Here is a 24733-nt window from a genome sequence, read left to right as displayed (position 1 = left end):
TGGGGTTCTCTCAGTGTCCTCTACTCATAAGCAGAATTTGTTAGTCATGTGGAGTCTGGTATTGGCTGATGTGGTTTTGCTCTTTTGTGTGGTTGAGTTAACAGTTTTCTGAGGACCATGACTTCTAGAATGAGGAGTGCATTTTCTGTTATTCGTTCCGTGACACTTGGTATCCCTGCTTGTTTTCCACATTGCCCTTGAGGAACTCCGGGCTTCTGGCAGAGCAGTGAGCATCAGGTAGAGGGACATGGGCTGTGGCTGGTTCCTGGCCGTCGGTCAGGCTGGTGGGTGGATCAGCAGCACCATCACCAGGCTGGCCCTCCAGAGTCTCTGTTGCAGCCTCATAACCTTGATTCATAGGCTCAACCGATTCACAGTTTTTCAGATCATGCTGTGTTTACCAAGCCTGCTGATTTATAAATCACGGTACCATTTTGCCGTGGGCCACAGCTCTGGTCTTGTTCTGCTGGTGAGGCCACCTGGGCACCAAGTTGCATATGAGGAAGCCACTTGGCAAACATGCATCTGGATGTGCTAGGAGACACTTCTGCTAACTCAGAAGAATTGTCTTTATCCATGCTGGATATTTGGGGTCTGGACAGGAAATACATATTTCAGAATCAGCGGACAAGGGTGGAGAAACAGAATTCTTATATTATTCTTTCAGGTTGCGTTGAAATCATGCTACACCTTTGTGTGGTGGTAGGTTCCTGGGGTTTGTGTTTTTCCTTCCAGATACCCTGTCCTCTTACATGTGCGAGTGTGTGTTGTAGAACATTGCCAAGTAGGTTTGCCTTGTCACAGCCACCAATTGGACATTCTCTAGCTGGTCATTGACTAAAGGTTTATAGTGCAGAGGGAAGGTCTGGGTTGGAAATATACCTGATCAGAGTCACTGATGGCCTGCTGGCGGCTGAGTTTGGCAGAGGCTTATCTTAGTGAGGGGGAAAAAGTTGGCTGAGGCAGAGCAGAGAAGGAGACAGGTGTGAGAGCTGTAGACTGACAGTTTGCTTCAGAGAAGCTGAGTTTGGAAGCTGAGGGTGTGCTGTAGCTCAGAGGCTGACAGTAACTGGGGTTAACTGGGGGAAAGGCTATGTTGGCAACAAGAGGGTCTTGCTGATACTCAGGACATTGTGTAGGAGTTTGAACAGGAAGCACTGAGTGTGTGCTCCACAATGTGTGTTGTTAGTAGACATGAAGGTGCAGGGAATGGAAGCTGGCTACTCACAGTCGTCCTGATCATGACTGTTCACCCGTACTCTGTCTAGGTGGTCCACAGCACACCTAAGCTCACATAATGGCAACCAGCCTTCTGTTTTTCCCTGTAGTGTTTTTTCCCCCTGTGTTCCTCATATTCTTTCTTCCATGTTTAATGACTATATAATACATCAGAAAGTGACCAAGCTTTCATTTACTTAACTATTCCCCTATGGCGAGATATCAAGATAGAACCAAATCCAAAGGGGAAATCTTTACAAGCTGTTGCAGCATTATTCTAGGAGCAATAAATACGAGCATAAGCAACATTTCAAAGGCACCTTAGATGATGCCTAAACACTGCCTCTTCCCACCAGAAATCCCCAACATGTTCGCGTCTTACAGAAATGCTATTGCTTTCATTGCTTCAAGAAATAAGTAGTGGTGAACTAAATTTGCATTTGCTTTTCAATGTGCAGGAAGCAGAGAAAGGTGTGAAATTCCTAACATTGCCACCAGTGTTACATCTACAGCTGATGAGATTTATGTATGACCCTCAAACGGACCAAAATATCAAGATCAATGATAGGTAATGTAGAGTGGGGTGTGGAGGTTGAGATTTAATTATCACATGGACTTCTAGTGGTTTAGTCTTCGTGCTTTGTTTAGTTTTTATAAATATATAAACATACACTGACACACACACACGTTTGGCCTCATCTCTTGTTGAATTAGGTTTTCCTTCTACCTTGGTATCCAAGAACTATGATTTTAAGGGGACAATTTTTCTTGATTTCTGGGGCTGTTCCTTTTGTGTTTTTCTCTCAAGGAACCCCAGCCCCTCTGCACTGTGACTGCTGAAGTCTGAGAGGAGAGGGTGCTTTCTTCTCCTGTGACTTTACTGTCACCAGAGTGTAGACGTCACCTCAGAACTGGAAATTGATATTATTGTACTTGTTTCAACAGGATTCTCCAGTATTTTGCAACATGTCAGTTGGTGTTGACTTGGAGAATGTAGTAGAGCTTTCAGGAATGCTAAAGTAGGCATGCATGTGCCCCATTCCAGGTGTCTTCTAGATTCTTAAAATACTAAATACAAGGATGATACTGTACAGCAGGATAGTCACCCTTGAGACTTGAGGGGGAAATGTAACCCAACCCAATTACTTGCCACCACATGGGTCTTTGCTTATCCATTGTTGCCCTTTACTGTGGACCCACTAAGAAATCGTATCCACTAGACCCCACGGACACAGCCTGCAGGCTGAGTCCACCCTGCTGGTGTATTTTGTTGGGTCCTCACCTTGGTTTTCTTCTATTTTTGTTGGAACTAGTTGCCAACATGTCAAAATTCCATCTTTTCACACAATAGTCCAAATTTCTGGCATCCTTTGGGAGTTCAGAACATTTGGTGACTGTGGGCCTGAATTCCCATAGTGGGCTGGCTCACTCAGGAGCTGCCCCTTCAGGGTCAGTGTGCATGTTCCACTTTGTTCCTCACCTGCCCACCTTACTTCCTGCTTTCCTCTGACAGTGTTCCCCATTACCATGTAATTAGAATGTTTGTGGAGCCAGTCATTTAAAAATGATAGAGTCTAGGAAATCTGTAGAAATCACAGGGTAGGAGTTCTTTTTTACATGTGTTCCTTCTCCAATTTGATTTTTCCACATTTCTCAAACATGCAGGACATCCTTAGTGGTCTCAGTTGTGCACTATCAGAATCATTCATTAACACACACTTGGAATTATTTACATCCCAGAAAAGTCACAGTGTATGTTTGTCACAAGATTATTGTGTCATAGCCTTGAATTTAAAATTCTATTCAGTATCTCAGTGCTTTATAGGCATTTTCTCCTATCTAGCTTTAAATTTTGTATTGGCATATAAACATAATTTATTCTAACCAGTAGAATCTGCCTCAGACGTAGTTCATTGGGCCTCCCAAATCAAATGCATTCTTCCCTTTCCAAATAAAGATGAACAAGTAAGCTAGAAGGTCTAGGAAAAAATAAAGCCTAAAGATGAAATATTTTATGTGTAAATGAATTTCTTTAAACATGTTTTTTTAATAGGTTTGAGTTTCCCGAACAGTTACCTCTTGATGAGTTTTTGCAAAAAACAGATCCTAAGGACCCTGCAAATTATATTCTTCATGCCGTCCTTGTTCATAGTGGAGATAATCATGGTGGACATTATGTGGTTTATCTAAACCCCAAAGGGGATGGCAAAGTAAGTGCTGGGCAGTGGGTGGAGTCGGATGTGATGCTGTAAACTGGGGGATTTACACCGATGCTCAGCCTCAGTATTTTCCTGAATCTGGGTAATGGCCTAGTTAGTGAAGGATTACTTGCTAGCCTCTGATTTATCTGTATGTTCTGATATATATTAATTGCTGTTTCTCTAAAGGTGAATGATAATTTGGTGATTATACTTTGTGTATCTCTCTATTGGTATGGAATGTTGGACCCCACAGAATCCCTTCACATGTAATATGAAGCACTTATTTTCCACTTACAAATAGTAGAATAATAATTTGTGGCTGGGGCAGGGGAGGCAGCATCAGTTGCATGACATTCCACATTCCCCATTGTCTACTTGGCAATGCTCCATCTCTTCCTGGTTCATGTGGATCTCATCACATAATCTTCACCAAGAGGGCAGATGAGGTTCTCTGGGCCTGTGTCTGGGACCATAGGGCCTTTGAGGAACACAGCAGAGGTGGAACCTGTCTATCTCATGCTAAGAGAACCCCCAGAACAGCAGACTTGTATGAATCTTTTACTGGGAGGTTGGTTCCAAAATGACTCAATCCACGGCGAAGAGATTAAAGAATAACTACATATGAGTTCTGACTCTTTTTTTTTTTTTTTCTTCAGTCAGGCCCTTACTTGCTGTGATAAGATATCATGAGATGGTATAAAATGTCCCATTTAATTGTATTAACCACACCATTAACATTTGGACTTTTCTGAGTTAGGTGCATTCGGTATTGTTTTCTTGATTCTGTAAAAGGTTGTAGTATCAGTAGATTGAATCAAAGTATCAAACAGGCTGAGTAGACTGTAGAAATGGCCAGTGGTTAATATTAGCCATTCCCCAGAACAGGGACGGAGGATGGCAGAGGGACTGATGCATTTTCTCAGTGGGATTCCTGAGGCAGACTCTGGTTCATGACTGCATTAGAGGACTTGTTCTAGGAAAACTGCCAGAGAGTTTGTGTGCTTTGCAAGTGCTTTCTATCACTAATGTCTCCTTACCCCCCATCCAGTGGTGTAAATTTGACGACGATGTGGTGTCCAGGTGTACAAAAGAAGAAGCAATCGAGCACAATTATGGGGGCCATGATGATGATCTCTCTGTCCGGCACTGCACGAATGCGTACATGTTGGTTTATATCAGGGAGTCCAAGCTGAGTGAGTAGGGGTGTCTGTTGTGCTCTACAGTGTCATGAGCTCTGTAGTTGTACCGTGAACCACTGCCATGTCATTTTAGGCCACATCACAGTGGACCTAAGGTGTGTCTCCTGCCCAACACATTTCCTACTAATTTTGCGTTAGTCACAACATCTAGAAGCAGAATGGGTTGGGTTTGTGGGCTGTGATGTGGACTCATGGCACCAAGTAATTTCACTTCACTAGATTGCTATAGTAATGATGATGTAAAATTGGAACCTTTTAAGGGGGGAAATAGAACCTGACAGAAGTGAACGAAGGTGCATTTGTCCTGCAGGTGAGGTGTTGCAAGCTGTCACCGACCATGATATTCCTCAGCAGCTGGTGGAACGATTACAAGAAGAGAAAAGGATCGAGGCCCAGAAGCGGAAGGAGCGGCAGGAAGCCCATCTGTACATGCAAGTGCAGGTCAGCCTCAGTCTCCCGTGACCCTGTGGTGGTTGGGACTCCAGGGAGGCCTGCTGGGAGCTACACTGCTCCAAGTGCTGGCATGAACATAGTCTTATTGCTGAGGGATCAGGGATTGCTCTGAGCATCCCCTTGAGCATTTTTAACTGAGTGACTGCACAGGCCAGTTCCCTGACCACTTGGACTGTACACTTCAGTTCACGGTAAAGTCTAAGATGTGAGAAGTACTCAGGCCACCACAGGAGATTATTTACAAAAAGTACAGAGGGGTTTAGAGGGGTGAAGCCCCCAATGAAAGGGTGCACGAGAAGGAAGAGTTAGCATCCAGAGGCCGAGCACAGCCCCGACAGGGTGTGCGCAGATGGCACATCAGGCTGTGGGAAAGCCTGACACAGAGGACAGAGAAGGCAGGAGAACTCCAAAAGGGTCGTGAATTTCCAGATGGTCTTGGTTCATGACTCTGCTGAGATATTAGGAAACAAGGAAGCATTGTTTTAACAAGTTGGTTACCTGGGCAAAGGTACATTGTGCATCCTATCTTTATAATATTTGGTGATCACCATACAGGTGGATTTCTAGCTAATGATTGTAGATGAGTTAAGAGTGGCTGCATGAGCATGGAGGCTTTTGTCTTCTCTAAATACATAGCTTGATTTAGTTCTTAGTCATTTTGAAACTTTCCTCTTTGGGCCTGTGGAAGAAAGTTCCTGGAACCAAGACTAATTGTTTTTAGCATTTTATTATTTGAACTTTTTCTCGTTCAGCGCCATCTTATTTTTTTTTGTATGTCAATTGTTCTGTATTTGTGCATGTTTTCAGATAGTCGCAGAGGACCAGTTTTGTGGCCACCAAGGCAATGATATGTACGATGAAGAAAAAGTGAAGTACACTGTGTTCAAAGTATTGAAAAACTCTTCTCTTGCTGAATTTGTCCAGAACCTCTCTCAGACCATGGTGAGTGCCAGTTGCTCTGCTGATGGTTGCTTTTGACTTCCAAGTTCCTTCCTTTATTTTTTATAACTGGACAAGATAGTACCTTTTGGGTTAGATGTTGTGTCTGATGACTTCTCGGAAGTGAGGTACGTGTTTGGAACTCATTTCCTTCTTGGTCATGCCTGTGTCTGTCCTGTGACCTAATCCTTCAACTGAATATACAGTGAAGGAAGTTCAGTGTGAGTCTTCTCTCTAGTAACTGCCTCCCCCACTTTTTTTGAAAAATAAAATGGGCACTTCAGTCTTCAGTTTCTGCAGGCAGTTCATTGTTGCCTAATCAGTCATAGGTGTAATAACATTTTTTGTGTAATTATAGGATGATTACTATGAAACGGGATTATAATAATTGATTTTGCTTTAATGAAATGTAAACTTTTTTCACCCAGGGATTTCCACAAGATCAGATTCGATTATGGCCAATGCAAGCCAGGAGCAATGGAACCAAAAGACCTGCAATGTTAGATAATGAGGCAGATGGCAATAAAACTGTAAGTGTTATTGACAGTGGCACCTGCAGTGTACTCTGCTGTTGACATGGCAGCGCCTCTCCCTTTTTGTCCATCTTGATACATTTTCTTCAGTGCATGAGTATAGATTTTCACTCTTTACTTCACCATGCAAATTTTCTAAAATTGGCATCTCTTTTGGAACTAGATGATTGAACTCAGCGATAATGAAAACCCTTGGACCATATTCCTGGAAACAGTTGATCCGGAACTGGCTGCTACTGGAGCAACATTACCCAAGTTTGATAAAGATCGTAAGTGCCCACCAATCACCTGACCACCTTCAGAGCAGTAGAGGCGGATTCCTGGGCCATCGTTCTACTCACACACGGTTGAGCATTATTCCTTTGCAAAGCAATCTTGTTAATTCCAAAATTGCTCATTAAACCCCTGCCATGGTCTAGGCTTCTTGATGAAGTGAAGTAGTACTGACCATGGGTTGTAGTGTCCTGGGAAAAGAGGAGAAGGTAGCCTCATTGAGTCATCACATTCCATCTTTCGTCTTGGCTCTCGTGGGTTGCTGATCATATTGGTCCTTTATATAGTGGACAGAATACATAGAACAAGGGTTGCAAACTTTCTGAGCAGGGCTAGATAATAAATACAGTTGACACTTTAATAACATGGGCTTGAATTCCAGGGGCCTGGTTATATGTGTATTTTTAAAAATTAGTACTTTTTTTTTCTTCTGTATGATTTCTTTAATAACCTTTTCTCTAGCTTTATTGGGAGAATGTAGTATAAGATAAATATAACATAGAAAATATGTGGCAATCAATTACCTTATCCATCAGGTTTCTGATCAACAGTAGACCATTACATTTTGAGGGACTTAAAATTACTTACAGATTTTCAGCTCCTTGTGAGGATTTCCCTAATCCCTGATTTGTTAACAGGCAACGGTATGTCATTCATTGTCTGCCGTGTGTTTTTTGCCTGCCATTGTAGCATCAGAGTAGCCACACAGGATGTGTGAAGGGCTGAGCCCAGGATGGTTGCATAGTGGTTCACTTGCAGAATGTAAACTGAGTTACTGCTGGTTTGATTCCTGTTCAGAGCATATGACTAGGAGGGACAGGTGTGAGAGGAAGCCAGATAGTTGTTTCTGTCTTTCTCCTTCCCTTACAATCTGACCAAAAAGAAGAAACCAAAATAAAATCGTACCCAAAAAAATGAAATTCAAACACAAATGGGTTAAAGTTTATAAGATTCTATCTTTATTGCTTTATAAGTGGTGACTTCTTTAGCGAAGAATTACAACCATTGCAATATATTGCCATTATAACACTCAGCCATCTAGTTAGTACTAGGTCATAAACCTAGGACTCCTAAATTCTCTGTGCCTCATCCCACCGTCACTGCGTCACATGGAGTCTTTCCCATGGCTTTGATGTTTGGAGTGGTGCTGCAGTCACAGGGCTTCTGTGACACAGTAATTTTACGTGCAGTAAGCTGACATTTCAGTGGCTTACTAAGTCAACCTATAGTTACGTTTTAACAGTGTACTGAGCATTAAGATCCTAACCAAACCTGTTTTTGAACCTTGTAGATGATGTGATGTTATTTTTGAAGATGTATGATCCCAAAACACGGAGCTTGAATTACTGTGGGCACATCTACACACCCATATCCTGTAAAATCCGTAAGTTTATTGCACTCACCTTCTGAGTTGATTCTGCTAAAGTCTTGGTGTGTTACAGCTTTGGATTCTTTTCTTTCTCCCAGGTGACTTGCTCCCGGTTATGTGTGACAGAGCAGGATTTGCCCAAGATACTAGCCTTATCCTCTATGAGGTTTGGATGGTTTGTTTTTCCATAATCAGCCTATTGTTAGTGGTTTGAAGAGGGATTTCGTTGTCTGTTTTGCTAGCCCTGAATTTGTTATGTGTGATGTCGATAGCGAAGGTGACCTTGAGTTGAGTGTCACATTGGTAGATTTGTGATTTTACCAATTGAGGATCCATCAGTGATGATTTCATCTTTATGGATATTACTGTTTGCCATTAGCATTTCAAGTTATTAAAATACAGGGCTGATAGAATGGGATGTAGAGAAAAGACATACAGTATATGGCCATATTAAATATACAAATGTTGCATTGTAACTATTTCATTTCTTTACTCTAGGAAGTTAAACCGAATTTAACGGAGAGAATTCAGGACTATGATGTGTCTCTTGATAAAGCCCTCGATGAACTAATGGATGGTGATATTATAGTATTTCAGAAGTATGTATGTTTTGAAGGATTGTATCACTTTATAGTGTCAAGTTTTGACCTTGAGTTGTATAGCAAGAAACAAAATTATGTCTAGACCCAGAGACAGTTTGTTTGAAGTTCCTTACAATGCTGAGAGAAGTTGGCTGTCTCTGGGTTTTGGAATTAGGAGTGGTGAGGATTTTCATTATTTAATGTTTAGTGTTCTAAAAATGTCAATAGTGAGGATGATAACTGTTATCCGGGTGGCAAAAGTCTTTATGAAATATCAAGATTGCATTCCTTCCCTCAAACACAGGACATTTCTTAGAATGCACTTATTTAGGTAATTGATTTAAACTGGACTATGGCACCAGCAGGTCTGTGGTCTTAGTCTAAAATCAGCCTGGGGTTGCCTATTCCTTGCTCTTCAGGCATCTGAGCAGGGTGGTCCTGGCACAGGTTGTGGGTAGGCTGAGGAATGCAGTGGCCCAGAGCAGGGCCTGGCATGCTTTTGTCGTAGGGGCCAGGAAATCAGTATCCGGGGCTTAGTGACTACTCGATCCCACTGCCTGGGCCTGAAAGTGCCTCCTGCTGGCTCCTTGATGGTCAACAGGCTCTGCCACGTTCCCGCTGTGTGGGCCCACCTGTCACCTGAGTCCTTTCCCCTGTCTGTAAAGGAGAGGGCACTGGTTTTCGTGTTGAGATCCAGGAAGGGAAGGAGCAATGTGTGTAGCTCACAGAACACCTTCTGTAGGTGATTGCCTTCCTTCATTGTCCCTGTCTTACCAAGATTCCTGGGAGGACCCCTTGCCTCCTAAAATAGGACCTTGGGTTTATTTATTTATTTATTTTCATTTTTTCAATATTTTTATTGATTATGCTATTACAGTTGTCCCATTTTTCCCCCTGTACACCCTCTCCCACCCACATTCCCCCCTGTAGTTCATGTCCATGTGTCATACTTATGAGTTCTTTAGCTTCTACATTTCCCATACTATCCTTACCCTCCCCCTATCTATTTTCAACCTACAATCTATGCTACTTATTCTCTGTACCTTTTCCCCCTCCCTCGTCCTCCCAGTCCCCTGTTGCTAACCTTCCGTGTGATCTCCATGTCTGTGGTTCTAGTTGTTTGCTTAGTTTCTTTTGGTTTTGCTTTAGGTGTGTTTGTTAATAATTTTGAGTTTGCTGTTCTTTTACTATACATGTTTTTTCTTTATCTTCTTTTCTTTTTTTTTTTTAATTTTATTTTAATCAGTGTTCAAGTACACTTTTCTCCCATTTAGTCCCATTCCAGCTCACCCACCCAACCCTCCCTACTCTTCTTTTCTTAGATAAGTCCCTTTAACACTTCATAAAATAAGGGCTTGGTGATGATGAACTCCTTTATCTTGACCTTATCTGAGAAACACTTTATCTGCCCGTCCATTCTAAATGAAAGCTGTGCTGGATAGAGTAATCTGAGATATAGGTCCTTGTCTTTCATGACTTGGAATATTTCTTTCCAGCCCCTTCTTGCCTGTAAGGTCCCTTTTGGGAAAGCAGCTGACAGTCTGATGGGAACTCCTTTGTAGGTTACTGTCCCCTTATCTCTTGCTGCTTCTAGGATTCTCTCCTTCATTTTTACCTTGGCTAATGTAATTATGATGTGCCTTGGTGTGTGTCTTCCTGGGTCCAACATCTTTGGGGCTCTCTGAGCTTCCTGTATTTCCTGGAAGTCTATTTCCTTTGCCAGAATGGGGACGTTCTCCTTTATTATTTGTTCAAATACGTGCTCAATCTGTTGCTTTTCCTCTTCCCCTTCTGGTACCCCTGTAATTCGGATGTTGGAACATTTAAAGATGTCCTGGATGTTACTAGGCTTCTCCTCATTTTTTTGAATTCTTGTTTCTTCATTATTTCCTGTTTGGTTTCTTTTTTCTTCTTTCTGGTCCACTCTATTGTTTTGATTCCCAGTTTCCTTCTTATCACTGTTGGTTCTCTGTGCATCTTCCTTCATCTCTTTTATGGTAACCTGCATTTTTTCATGTAATTTGCACCCAAAATCAACCAGTTCTGTGAGCTTTCTGATCACCAGTGTTTCGAACTATGCATATGATAGGTTAGCTATTTCTTGATCGCTCAAAAGGATGAGTTCTGCGGCACTGATTTTTTCTTCTATTTCAGCCATCGCTCTCTCTCTTTTTTTTTTTTTTTTTTTCCGGTCTGGTTGCGCTTGTTACAGTGAGAGGCAGAGCCTTAGGTGTTCACCAGGGCTGGGCACCCCAGTCCCTAGGTTGTGACATTGTATGTGGGGGTGGGGGCGGGGGCAGGAGGGAACAATGGCGGCAGCCCCACTCTCCTGGGGTCTCAGTCCCTTCCCTGGGATCCTGGGTTGCGCACTCCACCCTGGTCCACAATCGCAGCCTCACTGGGTCCGCCGGTTGCCGCTTGCATACTCAGGGTCCACCCCCTGCGCACCCGGAATGGCTTAACCGCTCCTGGTTGCTTTAGGCGCCCAGCTCTCCCTGCACTCCGCGGGCTGTGACCCACACTCGTCTCCGCTCCTCCTACCGGTCTGCATGAACAGGTCTACTTCAACCTCTTAGCTGTCCGCATTCCATTCAGATAAATTTTCTGTCAGTTCTGGGTGTTATTCTGCCTCTAAATTGTTGTTCTAATCTTGGTTGTGCGTGGAGGTTTGGTGCGTCCACCTATGCCTCCATCTAGCCGGTATCCAGACCTTGGGTTTATATCCATTGCTATTGGTGTCAGTGTTGCTTGAGGGATGAAGACTCTGGCCTGCGCTTTTATTACATCTACAGATTGTTTTTCTCCCCCCAGGGATGACCCTGAAAATGATAACAGTGAATTACCCACTGCAAAGGAGTATTTCAGAGACCTCTACCACCGTGTTGATGTCATTTTCTGTGATAAGACAATCCCTAATGATCCTGGATTTGTGGTCACGTTATCAAATAGAATGAATTATTTTCAGGTATTTGATAAATGCTCTTATGCCTTCCTGTTCTACACCAGAAAGACCAAGATCTTCTTAAAAATGCTTGCTGATGAGACTGATAGAATGGGTGAGACAGGAGAAAGGGGTTAGTCCCATTTCTGAGGAAATTGCTGACTGAAGTGGGTTGGTGCTATCTCACGATGGGGCCAAAGCCGTTCTTTTCTGTGCCACCCCTCCCACACCCACTACCATGTCCACCTGCACTCTGGTCCTTCAAAAGCTTCTCTACGCTGGCACAACGTGGTTTCAGAGGTAACAGTGGTAACAGCTCCTTTGCTTCAGTTACAACATGCCAAGTGTAAAGCACTAAAAAATTATTAATCAGAAAATTTAAGTACCTGTAGACCTCACCATTAAAGTGAAAGTCTCTTTAAAAGTTATCTCCACCAGATAGGCAACACCCGTGGTTGTATGCTTTATTTCTGTTAGAGAGTAAATTCCGAGGGCATTTAAATTCAGGCTGCTCATATCACATTTCTTTGAGAACATGAAGCGGCTAATTATTGATAAGCGTATAAGCAAATTTCAGTTTATTCCCCCAAATGTGAACCTTTCTGATTTCTGGTCCTTTCCCTTGTCTCAGGTCGCAAAGACAGTTGCACAGAGGCTCAACACGGACCCGATGTTGCTCCAGTTTTTCAAGTCTCAAGGGTAAGCCTCACAGAGACCCTCAGTGTTTGGTTATTACCACATGCTTTCCATAGTACATCCCAACATCTTGGAACGAACTTTAATAGCCAGCCACATCACCTGACATGCCATTTCTTGCTTAGCTTCAGATGTAGAATTGCCACCAGTCACCCTTGACCATACTACTTCCAAGAGGTCAAACTAATTGGCAGTCTCATCTAAAGTTACACTTACTTTAGCTATGTCATCAATAAATACACCCCCCCCCCCGCCCCCCCATGGTGTCCAGCTGGGGTCGTCCCAGCCAGAGTTCTCTGTGCTGTGTGACCATTGCAAGAGCGTTCAGGCCAGAGGGACTGAGGACTCGGGAAACAGGAGCATTAGAGTGGAACCCTGTGCCAGGCCCAAATTTCAAGTCTAGGTGCAAGGCCAGGGGTTTGCTTTTCTGCTCATTCACAGATATTTGTTTCAGGCAAATAAACGAGTCACTTATTTATATGCTGTTTTCTTGTGTAGTTATAGGGATGGCCCAGGTAATCCTCTTAGACATAATTATGAAGGTACATTAAGAGATCTTCTACAATTCTTCAAGCCTAGACAACCTAAGAAACTTTACTATCAGCAGGTATGAGTCCAAATTAATGTAACTGTGGGTAATAAAGAGAAGCCTTGGGTTTTTGTGTAAGCATATCTAAAATAAGCCTCTCTTTTCTTAATAGCTTAAGATGAAAATCACAGACTTTGAAAACAGGCGAAGTTTTAAGTGTATATGGTTAAACAGCCAATTTAGGGAAGAGGTAAGTTTTTTTAATGGCAAGAATTTTTAATTTCATTGGAACTTGTGTATGGTGTCTGCCCAGAGCTTGAAAACTAAAATGACAAATGAAAGCACAGTGAGTGACAGCATGTTAGAGGGTCCGAGGCCGGGGTTTGGGAACCCGGGTGGGTGTGGGTGTGAGATACAGTGCCCCCCTGCTACCACCTCTGAACCCTGGGGGATGAATAACAATGTCACCTGCCTGGACCCTCCAGGAACTCTTTCTGCACGTCTCAAGTCATTGCACTGCCACCTGGCCCGGGGCAATATTTTCTCAAACCACTTCAGGCCTCAGTGAGTGCAGCAGCTGGCCTTCAAGTGGTGTGGACACTGGCTGTGCTGGGCACTCACCTTGGACATTACCAGCACAGGCTGCTGCAGCGCCTCATGCTTGTTGGGCACAGAGGACACGACATGCCCAGCCGGCACGTTAGCTGGTGGTTCTAGAAAGTCTGTTCTGCTTGGATCCCGAGTCTCCTTCACCTTTCTTGCTCTGCCCATTTTGAGAGATAATTTCAGCCACTCACCACAGGCATTCAGTCCTGTGTGGAGTGGAGGTTGACATTGAAAAGCCCACCTCTGGTCACGGTCCAGATTAACTGGCCTTGTTACTCTGCCGAGAACTGGAAAGGCTTGTAGATGCTCTTCATGGGGATCATTTCCTGAGAAGCTGTCCTGGAAATGGCAAACTTTTTGCCTTAAAGTGAAGTGGCATTTTTCTGTTCCTTTTGTTTCATTTTTTTTATTGAATGTATTGGGGTGACATCGGTTAATAAAATGATATTATAGGTTTCAGGTATACAGAAAGTGGCATGTCTTCACGTCCCCTCAGTACTTTGTGGGTCCCAGGTTTGGGCAGATCATCTGAGTGAAGTCAGGCATTGGGCAGTCCTGGCGGGAATGTAAATGAGGAAGTGCTGGGGAGCTAGAGACAGTTGAGGACTCCTATTGCTGTTTTTTCTCTGTTTGAGCAAAATTGGTTTGCTATAGCAGATCCATTGTGTTTTCTTTAAAGCACTGTTTTCCATCTTGTCATTTCTTAGGAAATAACACTATATCCAGACAAGCACGGGTGTGTCCGGGACCTGTTAGAAGAATGTAAAAAGGCCGTAGAGCTTGGGGAGAAGACATCAGGGAAACTTAGGCAAGTATTTCCCTGGAGCCTGAGGTGGGCTGGAGGGGCAGTGGTACCAGCCCAGCTGTGCAGTTGTGTTAATGGAAATCGAACACCACCAGAACCCTTGTGCATTGTTGCCAGATTCATCCCAGACTAAGGTCTGTCTTTTGCAGCGGTTTTTAAATATTTCAGTTAATCCATTTTTCCTCTTGTCTTTCTAGTCTTTTGATATTAACTACCTATGGTAAAAATGTGTAATTCAGGTGAAAAGGCAAGCAGAGGAAGGATGTGATTCAAGTAGAGTGATAAGTGGAACTGGAAAAAGCTGCCGTGATGGTATTTGAGAAATTGGGCCACTACTGACGCGTAGCCAACATTCAGGCTGTAGGAGGAAGGAGCAGATGAGGAACAGTTTTTATTTCAGACAGCTGGATGCTTTTCTTAGCATGTCACTGTTCAGTCAGCTGTAGGACAAAACAGCCCTTGTGGCCATAGGCTCGCAGAATGTTTTCTCTCTAATATCATTAAAAGAAAGGGACCTTTATTCTCTAAGGGTATGTGAGAAAAATAACACAGGTCCTGCCTAGCGTGGGACTCCTGGAGGGAAGATCCACACAGTTCCAGGAGACCCAGCTTAACTGAGTCTTGCAGGTGTGGATGGGAGGGGGGAGGGTCCCCTTCACTCCACTGAGGCACATTCTGGGTGGGGGCCACCTGACCAGTGTGGTGTCTGCTCCCCAGATGCCTGCTTTCGACATTTCAGATCTTTTAAAAAGAAAGAAGACAAGCATCTCATGGTAGATTTAATAAGAAAACTATTTTGTCAGTCTTTTTGTTCACGTGAATTTATCTTTCATCCCTAACTTGTTTTGTACAGGCTGCTAGAAATCGTAAGCTACAAAATTATTGGTGTGCACCAAGAAGATGAACTACTAGAATGTTTATCACCTGCGACAAGTAGAACATTTCGAATAGAGGTAACCGTCCCTTTCTTGGCACTAGGGAGAGTTCTGCACCCTTGGTGGTTAGGGCAGCTGTCACCCACTTGGTTCAACGGTCTTACTGAGATCAAATATACATAACGTGAAATTCACCATTTTAAGTATATGGTTCAGTGGCATAAAGTATATTCACACTGTTGAGCACTTGTAACCTCCATCCACTGCCACAGTCTTCATCTTTTCCACCAAACACTCCACACCCATCAACATTTTTCCTCCCCAGCCCCTGGCAACCACCATTCTACTTTCATGGAATTTGACTACACTAGGCACCTCCTATAAACAGAATCAGGCAGTATATGTAGTTAGAAAGTAATTGTAAGTGTTGGCCACCAGGTATCTCTGTTCCGGAACTGGGTGTCAGTTGGGTTCTGGAGTGGCTGGAATTTCCACAGTAACTGGAAGAATGTGTTACTTGCTTTCTTAAAACTTAGCTATATTGTGGCTCCGACCTCTTACCATTTTAACAGGAGCCAAACATGGCATTTTGGCCAAAATACGATCTAACTTCCTCATTGGAGGAGCAGTGGGAAGTAAAACATGGCCTTTTGTCTGCATTGAGTGCTTTGCTGACCTGTGTTTAAAATGTGTCCCCAGGAAATACCTTTGGACCAGGTAGACATTGATAAGGAAAATGAGATGCTGATCACAGTGGCACATTTCCACAAAGAAGTGTTTGGGACGTTCGGCATCCCGTTTTTGCTGAGGATACACCAGGTGAGGTTTTGTGGGTAACACGTTGAAAGGCCTCCAAAACTTGAAGGCTCGCGCCCTTTTTGGGTTAGTGTTGCTACAGCTGGTTTCCAGCCTTGTGGGCAGAAAGTGGGTTTTGATGGCGTCCCTGTGGGCCATTATCATCTGCCACAGTGCAGCACAGGTGGGTGAGCACTCCTGTCCTCTCCGTTTGTAGGGCGAGCATTTCAGAGAAGTCATGAAGCGCATTCAGAGTCTGCTAGACATCCAGGAGAAGGAGTTTGAAAAGGTATGCACTTCCTGGACACGGGAGTCATTCAGCGGGCAGCATTCTGGAATCTGGACTAGAAAGGCAGCCTAGACTTTGCCAGAGGTGAGTTTTGCTGACATCCAGAACTGATGGGGCAGTTTTCATGTTTGTGTTTTAGTTTAAATTTGCCATTGTGATGATGGGCCGGCACCAGTACATAAATGAAGATGAGTACGAAGTGAACTTGAAAGACTTTGAACCTCAGCCTGGTAAGAGCCCTGCCCCAGTTTTCTTTCCAAGTGGGGTTGGATCTAAGCAGCAAGTGGTAAGAGGCTGGAGGTGGAGAGCCCTGGGTCTAGTGCCACCTCTTCCTTTTCCACAATGGGAGGCCTGAGCTTCCTCACCTATCTGTAAAGGGAGGAAGAGCAGTAACCCGTGAATCCCCCTGCGGATTAGAGCATTGCTCAGTGGCTGAAGGAGGTGAGACCCAAGGCCGAGGTGTGAGTGGCCCTGTGAGACTGGCAGGCTCTGACAGTGCTGCACGTGGAAGCCACCGAGACGTTTGGTCAGGGTGTGGGTGCCCTTGGCTTCACGCGTGCAGCTCAGAGTCCCCGCTCACCGTGACCCCAAACCAGCGCATTGGCCCTGCTCAAGTGGTTGGTTGCTCTTGGAGTGGGGGTCCCGGGCACTTGGCTCTGTGGTCTCATTGCCCCTCTCTCCCCACCAGGTAACATGTCTCATCCTCGGCCGTGGCTAGGGCTCGACCACTTCAACAAAGCCCCAAAGAGAAGTCGCTACACCTACCTTGAAAAGGCCATTAAAATCCATAACTGACTTCCTCATCCCATGTGTGCAAGGCAAGGACTGCGTGCGGGTGTGTGCCCCTTTTTAACAGCGAGAACTCTGGTACATGTGCGCTCTGGCCGAAGTCTTCAGCAAGAGGATTTGCTGCTGGTGTTAATTTTATTTTGTTGAGGCTGTTCAGTTTGGCTTCTCTGTATCTATTGACTGCCCTTTTTGAGCAAAATGAAGGTGTTTTTATAAAGCTTGGATGCCAATGAGAGTTATTTTATGGTAACCACAATGCAAGGTAACTGTCAGCATAATGTGGGGAAGAGGTTATTGCAGGGGTCCCAACCCCCTGGGCCAGGAATGGCAACAGTCCTTGGCCTGTTAGGAACCAGGTGGCAAGGGAAGCTCACCTGCGCTCCACATCCCGTTCTTCTCCCTGGTCCACCCTCCACCCCTTCCCCCGTCCATGGAAAATCAGGTCCCTGTTGCTAAAAGGGTTGGGGACCACTGGGTCAGTGGGACACGTGGCACTGGCAGAAGGTCTCTAGTCTCTGTCTAGTTGGCATAAGCTGCCTGGCTGCCTCCTGGGGGTCCGGGTCGCCACCCTGCCTGCAGCCAGTCAGGCTTATGTTTAGGCTCCTCCGACGTTCTTTCCTTCAGTTACACTTTCAGTGCCCTTTTGTGCGTCTGTAAAGGGAAAACAGAGAAACTCACAAGCTAATAAATAGCGCTCTTTCCTTCACTGCGTGTCCTGTCACCCCTTCCTCAGTTCTCTCCCTAGCCACCTGGGCCGTTACAATAAACCCGTCTCATTTCCATCTGCCACTACTGTGCTGCAACCCATTTGCAACGTGGATGCACTGAATACAGTCTGACAGGCACTCTGGGGGCTTTTTACTAAATGGAAAGCACTGTTAGATATGATTAAGGTGTACTGTGCTGCCTGTCAGCCAACTTCATGATCTCGAGAGTTCACACAAGCAGGTGAAACAATTATAAATAGAACTTTTCTTAAAATGGAACAGATGGAACAAAAAAGCCTTTTAGCAAAGAGGGCATGCTCACTAGTGGTTAGTAAGCTGTTGACTTTGTAAAAAAGTTAAAAATAAAAAAAAAGGAAAAATGAAATTGTATATTTAATGAATGGACATGTACAATTTTCCGCTTGGAGGAGGTGACTTTTTGTTGGGTGAATCTACAAGTGACTCTCACTGATGTTGATATTCATCGTGTGTAGTTTTATTTCAGTCCCGACCTTTTCTTTTGGAGCTAATGCCAGCTGCGTGTCTAGTTTTGAGTGCAGTAAAATAGAATCAGCAAATCACACTGAGTTTTCGTCCTTCCCCAGTATTTTTGTTTCTGTAGCAGCAGTGGACACCAACTCTTCCTGTATATTGCCTTTTTGCTGGAAAATGTTGTATGTTGAATAAAATTTTCTATAAAAATTATAATTCAGTGAGTGACGTGGAAGTTGAGGAAGATTTCTGTCTTCCCTAGAGAGAGGCTTTGGGAACCTTTTCATTTAAAACAAGAATTTACTGAGATATCCCCCGGCCCGCCCCCCACCCTCCCTCCCAATTTCAATATTGCTGATGTACAATTCCGGCTTCTTCGTTTTCCTTCTTTTGGTTGCCTCTGACTAGTCTCATTTAAGCTTAAGAAATAAAAGGTTTCCAGGTGGGAACCATGTACAAATAAGACGACTGGAAATATTATTGAAATGGTGGAAGGTGCAGTGAGGGGGCACTGGCGTTCAAGTAGCCGTGGCCTTCCACATGGCTCACCCCGGTGGCCTCGTGCACTGTTTGTGGTCTCTGGGCTGGTCTGTTCCCCCGGGTGACTCCTTCCAGCTCCCGCTCTGATGGGTGTGCTTCCATACCCCTAGAGCTGCCCTTGGCCAGTGCATGGATGGCACTGCCCCTCTGTCTTATCAGTGAATGTGCTGATTTTTAGGTTTGTTTGTTTTAGGTTTTGGCTGAAGGTAGGTTATCATCTTGGGTAACTGAGACAGAATTCTCCCTGAAGTTACTGAATGACTTTATATAAGATATTTTTTTTTATAGCATGGATGACATGTGCTGCGTTTTTTCCATCCACTCTTCGTTAGGGTATTAGGGGTCTGAGTTCACAAAACTGATTTTGGGGGACAGGGGTGGACACACACAGCCTCTCAAACAGCTCACTCTAAACTCCAGAGAATGTTCCATCCTCTCCCTCTAGGATGTCGATGTCTCATGTTGGTGATCTGACTCCCAGAATGATGGGTCCCTGGCAACCATAGTTCAGCAGGAAGGAGAGGGGCCCACCCCAGGTGTACACTGAAGCAATGTGCTGGGAGACACGGTCACCTGTTAAAACTGAAAGAGCATACTAGGTAGGGAACAGGGCTTGGCCTTTGCCATCTGTTTAACAGCCTTTCCCAGAGCACCTTCCCAAGGCCCCTGCTGGTGCAGCAGGGGACCACTTTTGAAACGAGTTGCTGGCCTTGCTCCCAGAGCTTCAAGTCAGCTGTGCTGGGGACCGCCACATCCAGCAAGAAGTGAGGCATATGTCTGCAGTATTGTTAGGGAGCATCCCCATGGTAACATGTTTACAATACCAGCGTCTCCGTGTACCACTCTGCGAGGTGGGGCTTTGGCGTATGGTGAAGCTCGAGGGACAGGCAGTGGCAGCAGAGGCCCCCGGTGAGGCAGGCCCCTGGGGCAGAGTCCTGTGACTGCAGTGAGAGCAAGCCGTGTCCAGAAACCGTGTCTTCCGAACAAGGCCTTAACTAGGGCCTTGCTCACGCATGCCTGTGCCCACTTGGTTTTCAGGCAGATGTTTGTGGTTTGGGTGCTGTGTGGAATGAGATTTCCAGCAGCTCCCTGAAGCCTCCCGTTTGAAACCGCTTGTGTACTTGAGAGTGTGACACGCTTTTGGCTCTTGGGCCTTGTCGTGGTTGTGGTGGGACTACAGCTTTGCTGCTGGAGCGAAATGAGGCTGCTGACCAACTTAAGTGGGTGGGTGAGGCCGAGCTTGGTAGCACTTCATTTATAAAAACAGGCTGAAGTCACGAAGTTCGCTGAGCCCCAGACTAAAGGGCAAGGGAGCACCTTCGGGGGATTCCTGGTTGGCTGGTGCCATCTGATTAGGATGGTCCAGCAGCGAGGAGGTGCATCAGAATGACCGTGGAGGTCAGCCTCGCCCCCCACTGAAAACACAACAACTGTCAAATCCGAACTGTGTCCCAGGTCTGTGTTGTGGCAATTTTGTTCTTTCTAGCCAGTGCTGAAAATTTTATTGTGGACTAGCGCTCTCCAGTATTATCTGTCAAGGTGACTTCCTTTGCACTGCTCTGTGCAATAGCCATAAGCCACATGTGGCTATCGAGTACCTGAAACGCCACTGATAGGGTGAGGGTGTGAACTTGAAGTTGCTATGTGTTGCTACCATTAACCATAGTGGATAAAGCCATACTAACCAGATTTTCTTCACATTGTAGCTTGTTACGTAAAACTTTGGTGCACTAGGGCTCTGGTTTTCCTGACTTTTTTTATTAATGAAACCTTAAGGCGGGTGTCAAACTCATTCACCACATCAGCCTCGCAATTGCCTTCAAAGGGCTGAATGTAATGTAATTTTAGGACTGTGTGAATGTAACTACTCCTTAACTATTGAGTATGAATTACATTCAGTCCTTTGAAGGCAACTGCAAGACTTATGTGGCCCCTGGTGAAAATAAGTTTGACACCCTGCCTTGAGGGATGTTAAGGTGCTAGATGGGAACAAAATTAGATAAAGGCCAGTTTCTCACTTCCCTATATGTTCCCACCTACTTGGGTTGTGGGAGCTTGTGCTGACCTGCCCTTCCTGTCCTGGGGCCTTTAAGAGAATGGGCAGAGCCAAGTTGTGCCTGTGCAGGTTGCAGAGGAAGGGCTCATGTCTTTCAGACCTCCAAGGGGGCACTGACCCCACACATGAGGCAAGAAACATCAGTGGGTAGATCCAGAGTGGGTATAGGGGTGTTGACTGACCCCCAAGATTCTACCAAATTTGATGTACATTTAAAAATGTTACGATAAAGCCCAGGCTGGTGTGGCTCTGGATTGAGTGCCAATCTGTGAACTAATAGGTGGATGGTTCAGTTCCCTGTTAGGACACATGCCTGGGTTATGAGCTAGGTCCCCAATAAAGGCCCTGGCAACCACACATTGATGCTTCTCTCCCTGTCTTCCTCCCTTCTTTTTGTAAAAATAAATAATTTTTTGAAGATGTCACAGTATAATAATGATGGGAGAGAAAAACCTCCACCCTGAGCCCTGTGAAGCCTAACTCAGTGAATGCTGTTGGCCTGTCCCCTTCTCTACCAGTCAGGAGTGGGTGCCCTCAGCCCTTCTGATTCCCTTATACAAACTTGGCATTGCAGAGGAGGGTAGGGGTGGCAGTGCTGACCTGGAAGACCAGTGCTATGATGTCCTGTGTGTTCTTGTGATAAGGAGGTAGAGACATGTCCTGTCTTGGGTCCGTCCATAAGGCAGCGGTCCTCAAACAACTCGCCACAGGGCATGCCACATCTCAGTTCTCAGTGAGGCATCGAGGCAGCTCACAGTGACTAGGACATGGATTTGGAGTCTCAGCAATCTGACTGGGCTTTTGGGGCTTGTTAAGTGCAAGAGCTGACCTTGAAACAACCACCCTTATGCCCCAACCACCCTTATGCCCCACTACCATGCCACCCACTTTCCAGGCGCCCCAGCTGGCCTTCACTGTGTGGAAGGAGGACTGTCCCCTTCTCAGATGGGGGCTACAGGAGCCCAAGGCAGGGCACTGTTTCTCTCTAAGCCCCGGGCTCTCCTGGGCACGCCATCCTTGCATCTCCCAGTTGATAGAGAAACCTTGGGCACGCAGAAGCCAGGTCAGCCTATAGGAAAAGGTGTGTGAAAGGAGAAAGGCCAAAACCCCATGTGCCAAGGCTGGTTCTACAGTGAGGCCTTGGGACAGGAGAATCTAGGCCTCCCTGGGACCAGACCTTGGACACTGAAAGACTAAGAAACAGAAACAGTTCAGGCTGGCATAGCTAAGTGGATTGATCACGTGCCTGCAAACCAAAAAGGTGGCCGGTTCGATTCCCAGTCTGGGCACATTCCTGGATTGCAGGCCAGGTCCCCAGTTTGGGATGTGTGAGAGGCAACCACACATTGTTTCTCTTCCTCTCTTCTTCCCTTCCCCTCTCTATAAAAATCTTAAAAAATAAAAAGGGAAATGGCAATTTAAGTCTAGTTGTCCAAGGCAGTGAGTAAGGCTGCCCTTGGATGATGGGGACTTGCGAAGGAGACTGCTGGGGTGGGCACAAGGACAGATGTTCAGTCTGATGGTTGCTGAACTGGGGTTCTGTGCAGCTGGACCTTCAGGGTGATTTTAAAGAAGCTGAAAATCTGAATTTTCAGCGACTTGCCTTAGTTTTACAAGTTGACAAATGACATTTTCTTAACACTGAGCAGTCTAAATGAGAAAGGCCTGGGAATTGGTCCTTGTCTCACAGAAGGGTGGATCTGGTTGAAAGGTGCAGTGGTGGTTGAGCCAGGTCAGTGATGGAGGACTTGGGACACCACCAACATCCCAGCTGGCAGAACGCCGATGGAAGTAGCTGTCATGGGACTACATGCTTGGGTCTCTGGACTGTCTGGGGATCCACATCAAAACCAGCAAGTTGCCTGGTGAGAATGGGATCAGAACACTGGCCCTGAGTAAAGCTCTTTGGAGCTTTCCAGCCACAGGCTAGCCTTGGCCTCTCCAGCAGAGCCAGGCCTCCTTGTAACTGCCACCCACAAAGCCTGGGCACCTCTGTAGGGGGGTGGACTTCTTCACAAACAACAGTTGGCCAAGTCCCAAATCAAGACTTCTTCCTCTGGGTAGTGGTGGCCTTTGGGCCCATCCTGGCTTTTGCTACTTCCAGTAGTAACCCTCGCTGTCTCTGAGACAGCATGGTCTCACCTTTAAAAAAGATGGTGGCCACCTGTCTTGTTGACCTGAGGCCTTTCTGTCTCCCCGGTTCATTTGGCAACACTCTGTCGTGATTTATTACCAGTAGAACTGGGTGCCCAGTTTGTCAAACATTTAACCTTCTGTAACCCTATAAGCTTGTTACAGTGGGTCTCCGGGTGTGGAAATTGGTATGTAGTCCCACAGATAGTATCTACTTGGAAGTTGGTTCTCCGGCCCACCTGGGGGTGCAGAAGATGGCAAATGGCAGCTGCCCAGGCATCTCTATGGGGCTGACATTCAGACACGGGGACATCTGTCATCATCTCCCTGACTGTGCAACACAGGACTTGCCAGCTCTGATAGTGTGGCAGGTGTGGGCAGAGTAGCTCTCCCCCGACCTGGCTCAACTTCCAGGAACCTCTCTGTCCGCCGAAGACGGCTTGAAAAAAGGCCACTGTGGTGCTTCAGTGCCTGCAGGACTTCAGCTGTACACACAACAGACACACCCACACCTTCCTGCCACTGTAGCTTTTCTCGCTGTATTCATCCTGGGTAGATAGGCTGAGTTTCCAGCTGCTGCTGGCCTGGTTGCTGGACCTGGACAAGTCACCTCTGGACCCTGGTGTGCGTATATGCAGAATGGGGAGGACTGCTCTCTGGGGGCAGCAGTGAGCGTTATAGCCAACCACTTGGCATACTCGAATGAAGTGACCATCACAAGCCCCTCCTGTTACTCTTCTGACCCTTAATTCTCTTCCCTTCTCCCTTCTCTATTTAATTGAAAAGATGGGTGAGATAATATTTTTATTTATTAATTTTAGAGGGGAAAGGAGGGAGAGAAACATCAATGTGTGGTTGCCTCTCACACGCCCCCTACTGGGGACTTGGCCCACAACCCAGGCATGTGCCTTGACTGGGAATCAAACAGGCAACCCTTCAGTTTGCCAGTGTTCAATCCACTGAGCTATATCAGCCAGGGCAAAAAAACAAAAACAAAAGGATGAGATCGTATTTTTAATATTTTGTGAAAGAAAAAGTGCCATAGTTGAGTCGTGGGTATCCTTTAGTCTGTACCCAGCCCTGACCTCATACCCAAGCAGACTACATTTACACACAAGGGGTCTTGTTCCTAAGCCAACTTGGGGCCTTTTAAACTTCTAAGCTTCTGCCAAGTCCTTGTGTAGCTGTGAAGGAATTTTAAGGATTGAATCTCTTCGTGGGGGTTGGGGATGGAGATTTGGAAGATTTACTCCCCACTCTTAGCTCCCATAAACCCACTTGTCCCCTGGGGGCACCAGGCCCTGGGAAGTCACAGAAACCCAGGAGTGAGTGATGACACTGCTGGGCCAGGCTAGAAGGACTAGGTGAGAGGAAGGCGGGAGGCACTCGAGGTGGCAAAGGGAGGGGTCTGGATGCAGGTGGATGGACCCAGCACGGGTGGGGGATGGGCACAGCCAGCTCACGGTGACTTCAGGTGACCCATGTGAAAAATCTGGACTCAGTCCCGAGGTTGGCGAGTTCTGGGCAGGTGTCTGGCATAGTGAGAGCTGAAGTCCCTAATTCTTGCCCATGTTAATTGGGTGTACTGTGTGCCTGATTGCTGGTAACAATCAGGGGAAGCAGGCAAGACTTGGGACAGGAAGGCCTGTCAGGGGCTCTTGTCTCCTTCAAGGAAGACCAGTGTGGGGTGTCAGGGAGGGAATGAAATTATCCT

The 24733-nt window shown here is 45.7% G+C and overlaps 1 protein-coding gene across 2 annotated transcripts in view; it reads left to right on the top strand.

The window, feature by feature from the left end:
- USP7 (ubiquitin specific peptidase 7) overlaps positions 1-18506 on the top strand; it is a 65149-nt gene extending 46643 nt beyond the window's left edge. For both annotated transcript variants that reach the window (XM_045833741.1, XM_045833743.1), the window contains exons 12-31: positions 1677-1786; positions 3272-3428; positions 4468-4612; positions 4929-5059; positions 5879-6013; positions 6439-6540; positions 6707-6812; positions 8108-8200; positions 8284-8351; positions 8684-8784; positions 11578-11731; positions 12339-12406; positions 12902-13010; positions 13105-13182; positions 14246-14346; positions 15197-15296; positions 15918-16037; positions 16231-16302; positions 16442-16532; positions 16991-18506. In XM_045833741.1, the coding sequence (XP_045689697.1) occupies positions 1677-1786; positions 3272-3428; positions 4468-4612; positions 4929-5059; positions 5879-6013; positions 6439-6540; positions 6707-6812; positions 8108-8200; positions 8284-8351; positions 8684-8784; positions 11578-11731; positions 12339-12406; positions 12902-13010; positions 13105-13182; positions 14246-14346; positions 15197-15296; positions 15918-16037; positions 16231-16302; positions 16442-16532; positions 16991-17097 (2148 nt within the window). In that variant the 3' untranslated portion in view covers positions 17098-18506. The remainder of the gene's footprint in view (positions 1-1676; positions 1787-3271; positions 3429-4467; positions 4613-4928; positions 5060-5878; positions 6014-6438; positions 6541-6706; positions 6813-8107; positions 8201-8283; positions 8352-8683; positions 8785-11577; positions 11732-12338; positions 12407-12901; positions 13011-13104; positions 13183-14245; positions 14347-15196; positions 15297-15917; positions 16038-16230; positions 16303-16441; positions 16533-16990) is intronic.
- The last annotated feature ends 6227 nt before the right edge of the window (positions 18507-24733 follow it).

Source organism: Phyllostomus hastatus, unplaced genomic scaffold (assembly GCF_019186645.2).
Source record: "Phyllostomus hastatus isolate PE091 unplaced genomic scaffold, TTU_PhHast_1.1 phas_contig_173, whole genome shotgun sequence".
NCBI classification, from domain to species: Eukaryota; Metazoa; Chordata; class Mammalia; order Chiroptera; family Phyllostomidae; genus Phyllostomus; species Phyllostomus hastatus.
This window is presented reverse-complemented; position numbering and strand designations above follow the sequence as displayed.